At 37.7% G+C, this 14,403-nt stretch overlaps 1 protein-coding gene across 1 annotated transcript in view; it reads left to right on the top strand.

Annotated features, from left to right (window-relative positions):
• The first annotated feature begins 458 nt into the window (after positions 1 to 458).
• Positions 459 to 14,403, top strand: part of LOC131738037 (mastermind-like protein 2) — a 70,387-nt gene continuing 56,442 nt past the window's right edge. The window contains exon 1 of the mRNA XM_059030968.1: positions 459 to 1,911. Within this exon, the coding sequence (XP_058886951.1) occupies positions 1,495 to 1,911 (417 nt within the window). The 5' untranslated portion in view covers positions 459 to 1,494. The remainder of the gene's footprint in view (positions 1,912 to 14,403) is intronic.

Raw genomic sequence — 14,403 nt, 5'->3', positions numbered from 1 at the left:
CTCACTAGCCAGAGGCAGTAGCTGTCTGGCATTCAAAACTGTTTTTCTTTATATTCCTAAAAACAGTAAACTGACATGGGAAGATATGGCTATGCTAGTTTACACTCGGCTTGGCAAAAAACAAGATGAGTTTTCAATTTTTAAATGTAACTTGAAGCTGCCAAACCTGAATTCTGAGATAAGTCAAGACATTATTATTATTATTATTATTATTATTATTATTATTATTATTATTATTATTATTATTATTATTTCTTAGCAGACGCCCTTATCCATTCGATGCAATATTACTTTCAAGCACGCTACTTGTATTGCGCTTGTTAACTTCTTCAGGGCTGTCTTGTACTGTGTTTTGTATAGATGCGGTTTGCAGTATTGTCAGTTTCCGCTTGGCGGCTCTATTTCACTGTAACCGTGTACTGTAATTGCTGGCTGGCTCCACTAGAGCGCAAATAGACGCCGTCTATTTTTTTTTTTAAACATTCACACACAATGAGAGTCTGTAATGTCTCCGTAATCTCCGTGCAATGAGGTAGTAGTGTTCGGCCAAACAGCTGACAACAGACAGAAAGGGAAAGGCGAGAACCGATTTTTTTAGTCTGTCTTTCTATATTTCGCCGTTTTGCATTTCGGTAATCTGTAGCGCTCTCTGGATTTCTGCTGAAAGGACCTGGTACTCTTATCACAGAAGTATAAAACAGGAGAAACCAAAAGGAAACATACCAACAAGACTGATTACTGCTGGGTTCTGGAAGTGCGCTATGTGAGCTACTATAAGTACAATGTGAAGGAGTATTTCTGCGGAAGAGTATGAAGTTTGGTTTGAGGAATTCGGGAGAGAAGATCTAGGCACAACGCAGGAGTGTGAATTACACTGAATGGAAAACTTTGCGGATTATTCTTCAAAATGAAATCCTAAATGCGTGTTTTGGTTACGTCAGAAGTGTTTATCAATTTGATAGCAATTCATAAGCCACTTTAATAGCGTGACGTATATGGTGTGTTAATGTATGTGGCTTACAGTTATAGTTTATAAACCAATGAACTAGCATAAATTTAATGTTAGAGGGGGAAAAAAAAGATATGTTACAATTGTTTTAAATACAATTAAATATTAATTTTTATATAATTTCGTGATTATATCTGCAGTTGAGTAACCATAATTGATGAGAATGTAATTTGCACACTAGTCTATTTAATGACATCGGATTTGAGCTATCATGGTTCCCTAGACAAAGTTAAGCATTTTAAGATTTAGTCTTCCAAATTGTAACATTGTTTTAAACTCAATATCGTAGTACACGGATGTTACATACACGTACGCCAGCGTGCAGAGCTAAATCTCTTTTGGCACCCAAAATCCACTTGCAGATTCTACGGGTGGTATTATATGTAATATTCATTTACACGTGTCAGTGATTTAAAGTGTTTTATTTTGCAATACATTTTAATTCATAATCAAAAATTGCGCAAGGCGGTAAAACGGCGAGGAGGATGGGGGACGCGGCTCCCCCACAGCCTTCAGCGGGTGGGTTTGTGCCCCTGCTCGGAGCTGGTATGGGAGGGCCGCTGCCAGGTGCAGTCAGCGGTCCGGTCTCCGGAACCAGAGGTTCGGCAGTGCCTCAGCTGCACAGTGCCATTGTCGAGAGGCTGCGGGCTCGGATAGAGCTGTGTCGGCGGCACCACTCGAGCTGCGAAAACCGGTACCAGCGGGGCCAAGCAGAGAACACGGACCGGGAGCGGGAAAACACACTGCAACTCCTTAATATCGTGCACCAGGGACCGGGGAACAGGAAAACTAAACACAACAAGACAGCACCACAACAAGCACCAGAATACAACAGGGTGAACGGGGAGCAGAAATCACAAAACTCAGCAGGAGGGGAGCCGAAGAATCCAGCGCGCATTGCTGTAAGTTAAGTTTTGTTTTTACTAAGTCACAGTTATAGCCCCGTGGGGATTTATAGTTCCCCAATTATAATTGAGTTTGGACGGGGTGGAGGGTATGGTCATGATGAGTCATTAGGTTGCATCAATCAAAACTCTCCATTGCAATTAACTGGTTTCCGACTCCAGGCAGCGTGTAGCATTCCCATGTTCCTCCCTGTCCCACCTAATTTTGATAACCTCCTGTACTTGCCAGACTGTAATATGGCATGTGTTATTTATACGTTATGTGAATATGAGTGGTAATGGGTAGAGTATTACTAATATATTTATTCACCTCCTGCTGATCTTCCATATTGTTGATGTGGGGTTCTGAGAGATGACGGAGGAGATTTATGTATCGTAAGCCCTACTACTTTAGTGTACTACATTAAAAGTTACTGAGTCAAAATTTAATTTTTTTTTTTTTTTAAACAAAATACTTTATAGGGGCTGGCAAGTAGTCAATGGAAAAAAAAGATAATATATAAGTTGTGCACCTTCTATGATAGGTAGAGACAACTCTTCTATGATAGGTAGTATCCCTATCTTTGAAGTGTATAACATTCTTGCAGGGGAGCAGATACATTAACACTGACATTCCAGCACACATAACTGGTGTGAATTGCCAGCCATTTATTTAAGGGTGGAAATTCAGAAGGTGCCTGTGTGTGTGCTGATGTAATGGGTAGTCGAGAACTTTAGGCCCAAACTGTCAGTACTCCGCACAGTAATTTGTTATTTTTGTTTATTTGAAAAACTGGTAAGAAACTCATTAGAAGGGTAATTTAGTACGGTCTTAGAAATGTCTCTCTACGCTTGTAAGATTTCACATGGACGATCCTTTCACAGCAATTAGTGCACTTTTTCACTGTGGGGTGAGTAACCTGAGCATACCTAAGGGCCACATGCACAGCCCTCAAACACCCTTGAGGGCTGCAAGACTCCCTTGCGATGCGGCTCAGTTATAATAAGAGGCCAAAATATACGTTTCATTTTTATTATCAGCAGTTGTACTGACCTGATTTGACTATTTTTTCTTTATTGCAAATATATATATATATATATAGAGTTTCACTGTTTTGCTTCCTAGCTCTATATAATTAAGCATGCCTGTAGGGTGGGATTATATGTAGGGCCCTTGGAAGCATCAATCAGGCAACAAAGAACCAATTGCTGCACATTTTGTCTATTAGTAAACAGGTAAACAGAATTGCTGATGTTATCTGAAGAGCTAGTGCCCCACAATCATGTGTTTTTTTGTATTTGTTACAATGTCTTTTTCTTTTTTCTTTTAAGAGACTTCTTCTAGAAGCGTTTGTCATTAAATGTTCTTTTAGGATTAAGTATTAATTTAAATATTTTAAAAGATCTACAGGTAATTAAATATTACATACTAAAAAATATCCCAGCCCTAGTTCCTAATGAGTACTCAGGTATGTTTGTTATATTTTAAATGTTGATTATGCCAAGCCAGGAAAAATAATGAATTACCTCATTTGTAATCCTCAAAAGTCAATGTGGAATCAGTGGATCCAGCACATGCCTCAACCCCTGACAAATTACAGTATAAACCCTGTTTTATTTTTTAAACAAATAAGGACAGAGTTAGCCATAACACAAAACGTCCCGCGTGTCTCGTATGTAAAGCACATGGCCTTGAGAGAAGAAGTATTATGATTCTGTTTGCATAGGTGATAACATTTCATTTCCTGGACCAGGGCCCCTGCAGACTTACACAGACTGTAATGCACACTTTCCCATGAGTTTCTCATAGCAGCTCAGGACTGCTTTCACAATACAGTATATGACAATTGCTTGACTGAATGCACATTTGCATAATGATAAGAAACATCTGCCATTTTTTGGTTTCAGCAAACTCAGCGCTGAAGGAAGTAATAAGCAGACCCATACCAAATGTAGTCAGTATTATTATTATTTTTCTGTTCATCCACAACCACAAAAAACCTTCAAGCAACGGATAGTACATTATTGTTAAGTGCATTTGTAAATTGATTTCAGCTTGAAAGAGAAATGAAAAATGAAATGCACTTGTGCTTTTATTACACTATGTTTGCAAGTGCATCCAAACTAAAACCAGTTCCAGGTCCCTTTCCTACTTGCTTTCCTTCTCTGAGCTAAAACAACGACTTCACACGATGTGGCATTCACATCCACAGGTACTGTAATAGAAAGAGGGGGGCTGTTTAGTTCACAAAAGAAAGCGTCAAGGTTAAAACTACCTTAAGTAATGTAAACAAACTGGTCAGCCAACACTGCTTTCTGATGAACTAGTGCACAGAGTAATGGAAGAAGGGAGTACAGCTTTACCCAGGAATCATCTTAAATCACCCACATCAATCCTAGAAAACAACACAATTAGACTGTTACTTTTACTTTTTATATTTATATAGTTTTTGCAGCAGAGCATGCACCTGGTGTTTCCTCTGATGCCAAAAGTACTCAGAAGTAGCAGAGGCACTGAGTTAGGCACCTCTTTTCATCTGGTTTCAATTTATACAGCTTCATATACTGTGTTCAGAATCTTCATCTGCTTTTTGAAACCCGTATGGTTTCCATATAATAAGGATTTTTTTTTTCAACCCTGTTAAACCAAGAGTTGACGGTAATCAGTCTGTCCCGACTGCTCTAGTTCTTGTGACTTACAGCCACGTTCATCTGATTGTTCGGTGTATTCTGCAGCCAGAAATGATTGATCAAAACGCATGCTGGCTCGGTTGCATTAACCCTGAGCTCGACTGCTCCTGCTTCTGCCGTGACACCGTGATAGAACATCAAAACATGGGTGAAGGAGAGCTGGGCAGGGAGTGTTCTTTGAGCCTGTCTCTGCTGTGAGCCACACAGGGTTACGTTACAAGCCAGTGCTAGAGTGGAAGGTTTGCACTGTGTATCAATTGATTTAGTGTAATACACTGCGGCATGTATTTTGAAAAGTTGAGAAAGGATGTTATGTAAGTGCCATTAGGGGATTGTGTAGGTATTTACCTAACACATCAGTTTTCAGATTTGTTTCCCACATCAGGGTATTTGAAAAAAGACAAATGTGTTTATTCTTAAAGCTTGGGAAATGTAATTGGAAACTAACACCTTAAATGTGTGTGTGTGTAACGGCTTAAAAAATATCACCCACAGCTTTTGAACAGTTTTACAACTACTTGCTTCCTTCTAAAATGTAAATGAAATCCAAGAGATTCAGCAACTGTTAGCTTTTTGTTTTGTGCAAACTGTTTACCTTCTCATGCTAAGTACATGACAATGTTGTATATATTACATACATTAAAAAAAAAAAAAAATATATATATATATATATATAGATATATAGATATATTACATTCTTATCATTGTACATGTTTGCTATACATTTTCCAATATATGCACAGTTGGTAGTTTAGATTGTTCTTTTTTTTTTTTTTTTACAGGAAAACAGCTGTAGTCCCTATTTGTTGGAAAAGGACAAACACAATATAAACAACTTATAAATTCTATATTTTGCATTCATTTTGTAGGTTTGTTTTTCACAGTTGCTGGAAGGGTTTGAATGTCCAATGTAGAACGTTTGCTCGGCAAAGTACAAGAAAACCTGGATAGGTCCTAGAATTTGAGTGAATGGAGCACCGTGATTGTATGGGGACACTATTAGAAATGAAGTATCACCCGACACACATGTAAAAACAATGCTTTATTTCTTCAGAAACAGGAAGCAAACATTGACATTTAACATAGTAATATTTTCCGCATGGAAGGCTCGCTGACTGTTCACAGCACTGCATCAGCACGTGTGCTTCAGTGAACAGAGGTGGCGCACAGGTTTTTCAAACCGCCTCAGGCAGTTCTGGCAGGACACTGTGTCTAGGAGAAGCACCAGCACAGTGTATGGGTCGGAGAAGAAGTGGGTGGTAATGAGCTTGCATTGTCATCAAGGACAAGCTTCAGTAATTCTGCCCTTTTGCTTCTCATAAATAATGTAGACTCATAATATAAGTTGTGCCTATGGGTGTTTTGTTCAGTCAGTTTGAGAGTTTCAGATTACCTTAGCCTGATTAATTCAGGTAAACCCCTCCTACACATTTTAATGATGCGTAACATTGAAAATTTAGCCTTGTGGGTTTTTTTTTTGTTTGTTTTGTGGGTTGGCATGAACAATTCATAATGGTGTGGTAGAGGTTTCTCTGCAAAGTCACGGTGTTCATCACAATTCATGTACCCTTTTGTTTTTGTGCAAAACAACGTAGGCAGGGCTCTGCGTAGAATGTGTTTTAATGTGTGTGATGGATGCATTGTGCTGTGCATGGAACATGTCGTTTGACTTTTTGCTCTGCTGGAAACTCTATGTATACGTTATTCAGGCTTTCCTACACCCCTGGCTTTTCTTTTAAGTAGTATTTTTTTATGACCATATTTGTTGGTTGTAGGTGACATTTCTAACCAAAACCAATCAGTAACCAATCCTAAATCTTAAAAACATTTGTTGGGGGTGGGGTGTGGAGGGTGGCTGGGGGTGCGGTTAGGGGTGGTTGGGGTGGTTGGGGTGGTTGGGGTGGTTGGGGTGGTTGGGGGTGGGGGATGGACATAAACACACTGTAGCTTCATTGCAATAACCTCCAATACTGCAGTAATCAAATACAATCAGATGGAATCCTTATACTGTTGCCGAAACGACTTTTTTAAGAGCAAACAAGAATTTCTACTCGTTAAATGTGTGTGTGGGGGAGTGAGGGAGGAAGGGGGGGAACAAAACAACTTACCCTTTAAAGTCATTTTGTTTGCCTTTGTTCTAATGGGATTTGTTTACTGTACTTTCACTTTGTGTATAATACCGTCAGAGTAATATAATTGTTTTGTTCATATTTTCTGTTGCCTAATAATAATAAATCCAGTTGTGCTGTACATTACTGCTGCAGTTTTGGGAAGTTAATGTGGTCACACTGTACAGAGAGTAGGTTGTTTTTGTGTTTAGGGTTTCTGACAGTAATAGCATATAAAGATGAATGCCAACTTTATGAGGAAGTTCCAAGGGGTAGGTTGAAAGGCATATTAATTACTGAGTCTCCTTTATAATACCGAGGAGACAACAGTCTGGATCAAATGGCAAAGACTTTAATATTTTGAGTCACTCAGTTCCTATCATTTTTAACACTTTTATGTTGTCTTTATCCTCATTCTGAACCTTTTGATTATAGCCTAGCCCATTCGGCACGTGGTCTGAGTCATCGCTGGTCCAATTCTGGACAGCCAGTTGCACACTGAGCTGCTGTGTTGATACACAGAATAGAAAACGTCCTTATATCTGAGCCATTTATCATTCAGAGTCTCTACAAGACAGAATCGATACCATGGCTATGGTATTGAACTATAAGAAGAATCAGCCCAAGTACGTTTTTTGCTTCAGTGTATCTGGATAACTGGTACAGCTGAGAAAGACCCAGCATTGCTTTAAAAAAAAACCTTTCTTAAAGAATGTATCTCATGTTGTCATGCCTCTAAAAAGCCTTTGGTTGAATCTTTTTCATATTTATGCAAGCAAGATATTTCAGTTTTTTATTTTTCTTAAAAATATTTCCCAACATAAAACCAATGTCACCTTACAATAATTGATTTTGAGTTTCAGTGTTTTAAAATAAAATATCAAACAGAACGAAATTTCAATGTACCATTTGTAATTCAGTAGTATGAGAGAATTGGTCAGGGGTCTGAATACTTTTGCAAGGCACTGTATGTACTGGACTCTTACTTTCAAGCTATGTTGTTTAAGTAAATGCCAATATTATTTATTGTTATTTGTATTTATTTTAATCAAGCAACAGTTAACAGAATTGAAAAAAATATTAAAAACGAAAGAAAAAAATAATACAACTTACTGTAGAAATTGCATTCTTGTTTACAGAAAATGCAACAGAAGCAAACTGAAAAGTGTAAAAATCAGCAGTGTTAGAAATCGCAAGCACATTTTTTTTAAATGTATTATTTATTTATTTATTTATTAATGAATTCTCGGACTCGGTAGTTAACGTCATCGGAAAGTATGTATACTCAGAATCTTGGAAGACAACAAATAAATGTACGGACTGGTTGGTTCCATTAATATTTTTAGAAACTTAAAATTGGTCTTTTTTTGTATAAAATGCAAAAGAAAAAATGGAATAGATGAAAAATAGAAAACAAAACACAGCTTACATTTACCTTTTCTGTATTCAAATTTACACCAATTAATACTGCTTCTTATCTTACTGTCTTTAATTTAGAAATTGCTTCACATTTTTCTCTTCTGGCTCACTTGCTATTGTGGTATCTATATAATGTGACATTGCTTGTTTTTGTGCCTGAAATATAATTTATCTGTTTCATTGGTGTCTGATTCTGTCTTTCACCACATTTTTCTGTGTAATAAATTATTTCAAAGTCAAACAGTTTACTTAAATATGTGGACTTCACCTACTTTGAACTGTACTGTGTGCTAAGACAAGTTTGTGGTTTTAAAATTGTAATATAAATGCATTTTTTTGTAATTACTTTTCATAGATACATATATACGTAATTTTTACTTGCTCTTTAAATCTCTTTAAATCTGGACGCCTAAAATCATAGAAAATGAACAAAGTTATACACTGAATTTTGTGTCCCATATATCAAGTTCAGCAACACACAATTTCAAACCTGTTGTGTAGCATTTTTGTTTTTAGTCTGACTGTCCTACTTTATCCAAAGACACCTGCATTATATAATATTGCAACGCACGGAAGACTTGATAAGTTTACTCAGCTTTCTAACCAATAGCTGTTTGTTATGGATACCAGGGGCGGGTCCAGTCTGAATGTTGACAAGTCATTGGCTTGGGGGGGGGGGGGGGGGGGAATAAGGGAATTCATAGACTGACAGCTATTGTGTTAACAGTGAAGCAGTATAGCTGTGATGTTTTCATGTTCCGAAGATTGAGAACTTGAACCACTGTTTTTATTTTCTTCACGTACATGCGTCTGGGTCAAGATGAGGTCAGTCAAGAGTCTGAAAGCTTGCGTTTAACATTCAAAATGACTGAGAGTAACACATTAAAATGAATAATTAGAACAGTGGTTTTGTGTTTCTAACCTGTGCACATATATCGTATACATATATAGTTTCCCCCTGTTTATATCTACAGTGCTATCCTTGATTGCACTTAACCATCTGGGAGTGCCCATGCCTGTAAGTTATACAAGCTGCACCAACCTGTCTTTCCTGGTGATAGGCCTGTATGGCTTGAGGATGATTTTGTTTTCTCATGGGCAGACACAAATCCTGAATCAAAAAGTAAAGGCTATTCAAACGTTTCCCCAGTCTTCCGTGGTCCTTGTTTGAAGTTGCTTGAATCAAAGCTGGAAGTAGCCCCATCTCAGCCACACTCGACTTTGATACAGAATAATTAGTACAGGTCCACAGGGGCCACCCACAGTGAAATGCTTAGCTCCGCTAAACAGAGGGAAGCAGTGTGGATCGAAACAATTGTTTGCTCTGCGGATGACTCTGATGTTGTCATGGAAAAGCCAAAGGCTTCAGGGAGCTTGTGTATTCTTGGGCAGGGTGCCAAGATGCTCTGCCTTATTATGGCTCAGAGGCAGAAGTATTAATGCCATGCTTTGTTATCATGAAGGTAATTTAACACAGCACAGGGAAGAACTTTTAATAAGAGATTTTGGGGAGAGAAATAACTTGCACAGTAGTACTAGTAGAGCATGAGTGAAACCTCATGAATTTGTGACAGGATAAAGCAATGCCCAGAAAGGTCTTAGAGAAAATTAGAACAAATCTTCCAATTAGAAGAAACACATTTGCTTTAATTAGTTGTTGTGCAGTTGGTATGTTTAAAGATCACGATTCTAACATTGACTTAATGCATTTCTTAAGAGCGCAGAAGATTCTGTGGTAACTGAAATCTAACTTACTAACCTAAAAGGGGTAAGAGCCAAGTTTTACTCTTATTTGTATAACAACATTCTCATAAGTGCCTTACTGTTTTGCTGTGCATTATATTCTATTTCTATGAAGCCCATTTGACCTGTGCAATGAGTTCATTTCTTGTTTAACAGGTAATTAGACCCCCTCTGACCCCACAGTTACTTGTATTACAGGGCGTGGATATGTAGCGTTGTGACAGCATAACATAACATGTCTGCAATCAACAACAAAAGTAAAATTGGACTTTGAGCATTAAAAAGTTAATGAAAAACATTGGCTGTTGCCCCTTTAAGGTATATTTGATACTGGGTACATTTCCTACATGTCATACCTAGTAAATGCCCCTTTGTGTGTGCTTCAGTGTGATTTCACTGTTACATTTCCTGCAGTGATCATTGTATTAGTGGTACATTAGGCTCATTTGGAAAAAGGAAGCTGTACAGCAGCACTCAATGGTTCCATTCAGCGGTGAACCGAGTGCAATGTAAATGGATCATGTTTGATGCAGTTTTTTAAGTGAGATCAAAAAGCTCTACCAAAAGGCTTCTTTTATTTTTGTGATTTGAGTATCTAAAACTGAGTGCCTAAAGGAACACAGTCTTGCCTTACCACATTTCTGGGAGCAACAGTGCCCTCAGATCTGGTTAGTCTGTGGTTTGGTTTAAATACCATTCACGGATTGAATGCCTGCATCTCTCTTTCAGGGTTCTTGTGATAGCTGCAAATTGCAATTAATTCCTTGTCTCAAACTTCAGGGAGTGAGAAATTAAGTCTCACGCATCAGTAAAAACAGGTACCAGATATTTTACCTCTCTCTCTTAAACAGTCCAGACGCATGGAGTACCTGTAACATGTGTAACTCAAGGAGCCATTTTGGAACATGTAAATAGAACCTATTTCCGATCTGCAGGCTATTGATAAGCAAGCATGGCGACATCTAAGAAGCGTACCCTGAGCAGCCACAAGTTCTTGCTATTGCTCCCTAACAAAGTAACTTATTTACCTAAGCCACGCCTCTGCTCATAAACACAACAATAAAATAGAACAAATACAACAATAAAACAGATTGCTCAAGGAAGTAAGAGCAAGTAAATGGTTAGAATAAAAACACATTGTATTGAATACCCTCAGCCCCCAGAGATAGCATCGGACTCTTGTACATGGGAAAACAAAAAAGTTTTGATAATATCTCTTTGTGATTTTTGTCCTTCAAAACTAATGCATTTTAACATTAATAGTAGAAAAGTCTATCTTTAACCATAAACATTATATTTTCCCATGTCTTTGCATTGTAAAAACTAGATTAACTACTTTTTTTCCCATAAACCAACTCCCTGTGCTTTCTGGATGCAAGACCTATTTTAGTTTAAGATTTTCATGGTCTATGAAGCGTGCACACTAGTGTGTTTTTGTAGTGAGTTGACTTTGTACATCCAGAGAACACCTCTGAAAAGGAGGTGGCATCATCGCAAAGAGATTATCCGTGCACAGAGTAAGATTTTCACTGCACAGGTAGCTCACTTGATATTTCTCCATTCTCTGTCTTCTGTAGTCTTCTGTGGTATGTTGACTATGTGAAGTGTTGCTTTACACTGTATGCACACAGGAAAGCAGCGCAGATCTTAAGTAATCAGGTCTGTGTTGAAAGAAACCCGTTAGTGGTCCCAGTTAAGGAGTCGCACTTTAGAAGCGCTCCAATAAGTGGGACAGACCCTGTTTATCATGCTGCTTTTTGGAAAAGCCCAATGTATGCTGTAGGGGGGATTCTCTTGTGTAAAACCAATGTTTGTTGCATACTGTACATGTAAAGTGCATCATGTAATCGGCCTACATATGAAAGCGTTATTTTGTATATGACCATGTCAAATGCATTGACATTGAGTTCCTTTTAAAGGTTCCTGTAAATTGGACAGAGCCAACATTCATGAACTGATTTTGAAAGCATTTTTGTAAAAGAATTGTGTTGATTTAGAAAATGGTATATTATTATGTCATTTTGGAACACTTTTTTTGTTTTATTTTTGTAACAATAAACAGCTGTAAGCAGTATCCTCTGTAAGATAACGCTGACAGTTCCAATAGTGTTTATCGTATATCAGTGCTTGAGTGACCATTTAAGGACCGCTCCTGTTTGTTTAAAAAAAAAAATGTTGGCTTGTTTGCATTCAGTAAGCATTCGTTGATCACAACATCTTCAACCTGTAGTCTAATTTCTCTTAAAAAAAACTCGTCAAAGAACAGTACTACTGAATGAACTACTTGATGTTTGCTAACAGTGTGTAATCTCAGTGTAATACAGAAATAAAAACCTTTGTCCTTTTGTATAAACTGTATTTCCTTTCAGATATAGACCCTTCCCATATATATTTTTATTATTCCTATGAGAAAGCATAGATTCAAGTAAGTTTTATCATCTTGCTGGGTTTGGTACATGATGCATCCATTTTGAATCTAAGTCACTCAGAAGTCCAGTTTTTTTTAAGCTTTTGCTCATTGAAACTCAGTTGATGGAAGACAGATGGGTTCCAATTTGTAACTCAAAGTATCCATAAAACTGGACCAACATGTGAGAGGACACACTGTTAGAACGTTCATACTGTTCTGCCTTGGCCATGTAGCCTTGTTGGCAGTGACCCCTGCTGGAGGCTGGATCTCTGATAGTTTTTGAGCTTTCCCTGAAGGCAGATTGCAACATTTACTAACGAAAGTTGCTTGAATTATTTCTGTTGATGTCAAGATACCACAAACCCAGGGCTATTATTTCTTTTTGTTTGGAATTTCAACACTGCACTTGTGCATTGACTAAAACGATGTCATCCTAATGTTACAAAAAAAATACGAATTCATTGTGGTGACTGAAGGTACTGGATTTATCACCAGTGTTTGAATCCTGAGATTAAGTTGGTTCAAAGAGAGCTCTTTTTCGTCCTAATGCCATCTGGTGGATGTCTGCTTTTACAACACATACAAAGGTGTACTGTACATATGATTTGAGAATGAATGAAAGATATTTTCGCAATATTTTTTTTTTTGCTGGGGACTTGTAGATTGTTCCATGGGCAATGCAATTTTTAATGAGTGTGTGGTTCTATCATCAATTTGTAAATTTGAAAGCCTTGGTGAAATGTCTGCAGCTCTGATGTAGCACAACTGAGCACAAGACTGAATAGGGAGCTTAAGGTGCTTTTAATTGCTTGTAAACACATTGCTGTTTGGTTTTTGGGTGTAAAGTTAGTCTGGGAAACACATACAATAGTTAAACATGTTGCATTAATTGTGCTGTAGTGGTCTTAGAATATAATGTTCTGTTTAGTTACTGCAAGTTATTGACACGCAATTAAGCATAACACATGGCCTCATTATCTCTCTGCTTCACTTTATTTCCTAATAGTGTCTAATGAAGTGGCCTTGCCCTGTAATGTAGATAGCAGATCATTAACCTGCACACCTTTCAGTATTTCTTGGTTACCAGGACTGAGTTCAGTTGACTTAAATCAGAGCTTTTCAGCCTATCAAAATATCTGCAATATGTTGCACATACTTTTGTGTAAATGGGCTGTCCCAGTCTCACGTGACTGATTATTTTTGTTATTTGTGTAATCTGTAAGCTACGTCTACAGTATCTGCCTGTTTCAAGTCAGAGTCAGACGGGAATGGAAAGACTGATAGTAGGCGCACGGTTGGCAGGTGCTTCCATATCCAAGATTGCACATATTACTGATGTTTCACAAGGAACTGACTCTCATGGGCCTTTCTGGCTGTTACAGAGGATCAAGCTAAGTGGTATAATACGATTTTCTGTCCATGCAACCTAAGTGCTTATTAAGCATGCCTGTGAAGAAAGCTTTAATATCTTTGTAAATCCTGCCCCGTGGAGAAATAGGAGTTATTTCCCTTTACGGATGCCTCTCTTCATTGTAGTGAATGTTGTCAATATCTAAACTATGATTGTATTAAACTGGGAAAATAGAAAAGGGAGGGGTTTCTTTTGAGGCTTAATATTTTTTGTTTGTTTTTACCAGCATAACCAAAAAATCAAGTAGAAATTCTGTTGGAGCAGCAGAATGGGAAGTGTCTATTAAGTCTTCTGTATCCTTCTGACAAGTGGAGTAGAGTTTTAGCCTCACCTGAAACCTGAACCCTGTGAGAACGTGGCTGAAAAGCAGATCTGTGCACAGGCTATTGAGGGTGGGCACGACTCTGAAATATAAAGCATACCTCCGAACAACGGCCTTGTTACCCTTTCTGTGTATTCAGCAGGCCTCATTGCTCGTCTGCATTCAAGAATGACCTTGTACATTGGAGTCTGTTGCTATAAAGATTTTCTTTTTTTAATTTGTCGCTAGCTTTTTCTTTTATTACTTATTTTCAGAATATCTTAATGTTGATGTTTTAAATAACATTTAAACAACCAATATAAATAAATAAAACCTAACTTTTTTTACTTGAAAAACCCTCTGAGACCAAGGTATGCTTTCCATATCATTTATAGCTTTTGAAACATTATTTGAAACACTTTATCTC

Source organism: Acipenser ruthenus, chromosome 9 (genome assembly GCF_902713425.1).
Source record: "Acipenser ruthenus chromosome 9, fAciRut3.2 maternal haplotype, whole genome shotgun sequence".
NCBI lineage: Eukaryota > Metazoa > Chordata > Actinopteri > Acipenseriformes > Acipenseridae > Acipenser > Acipenser ruthenus.
The sequence above is the reverse complement of the archived record's forward strand: the minus strand, read 5'-3'. Positions and strand labels throughout refer to the sequence as shown.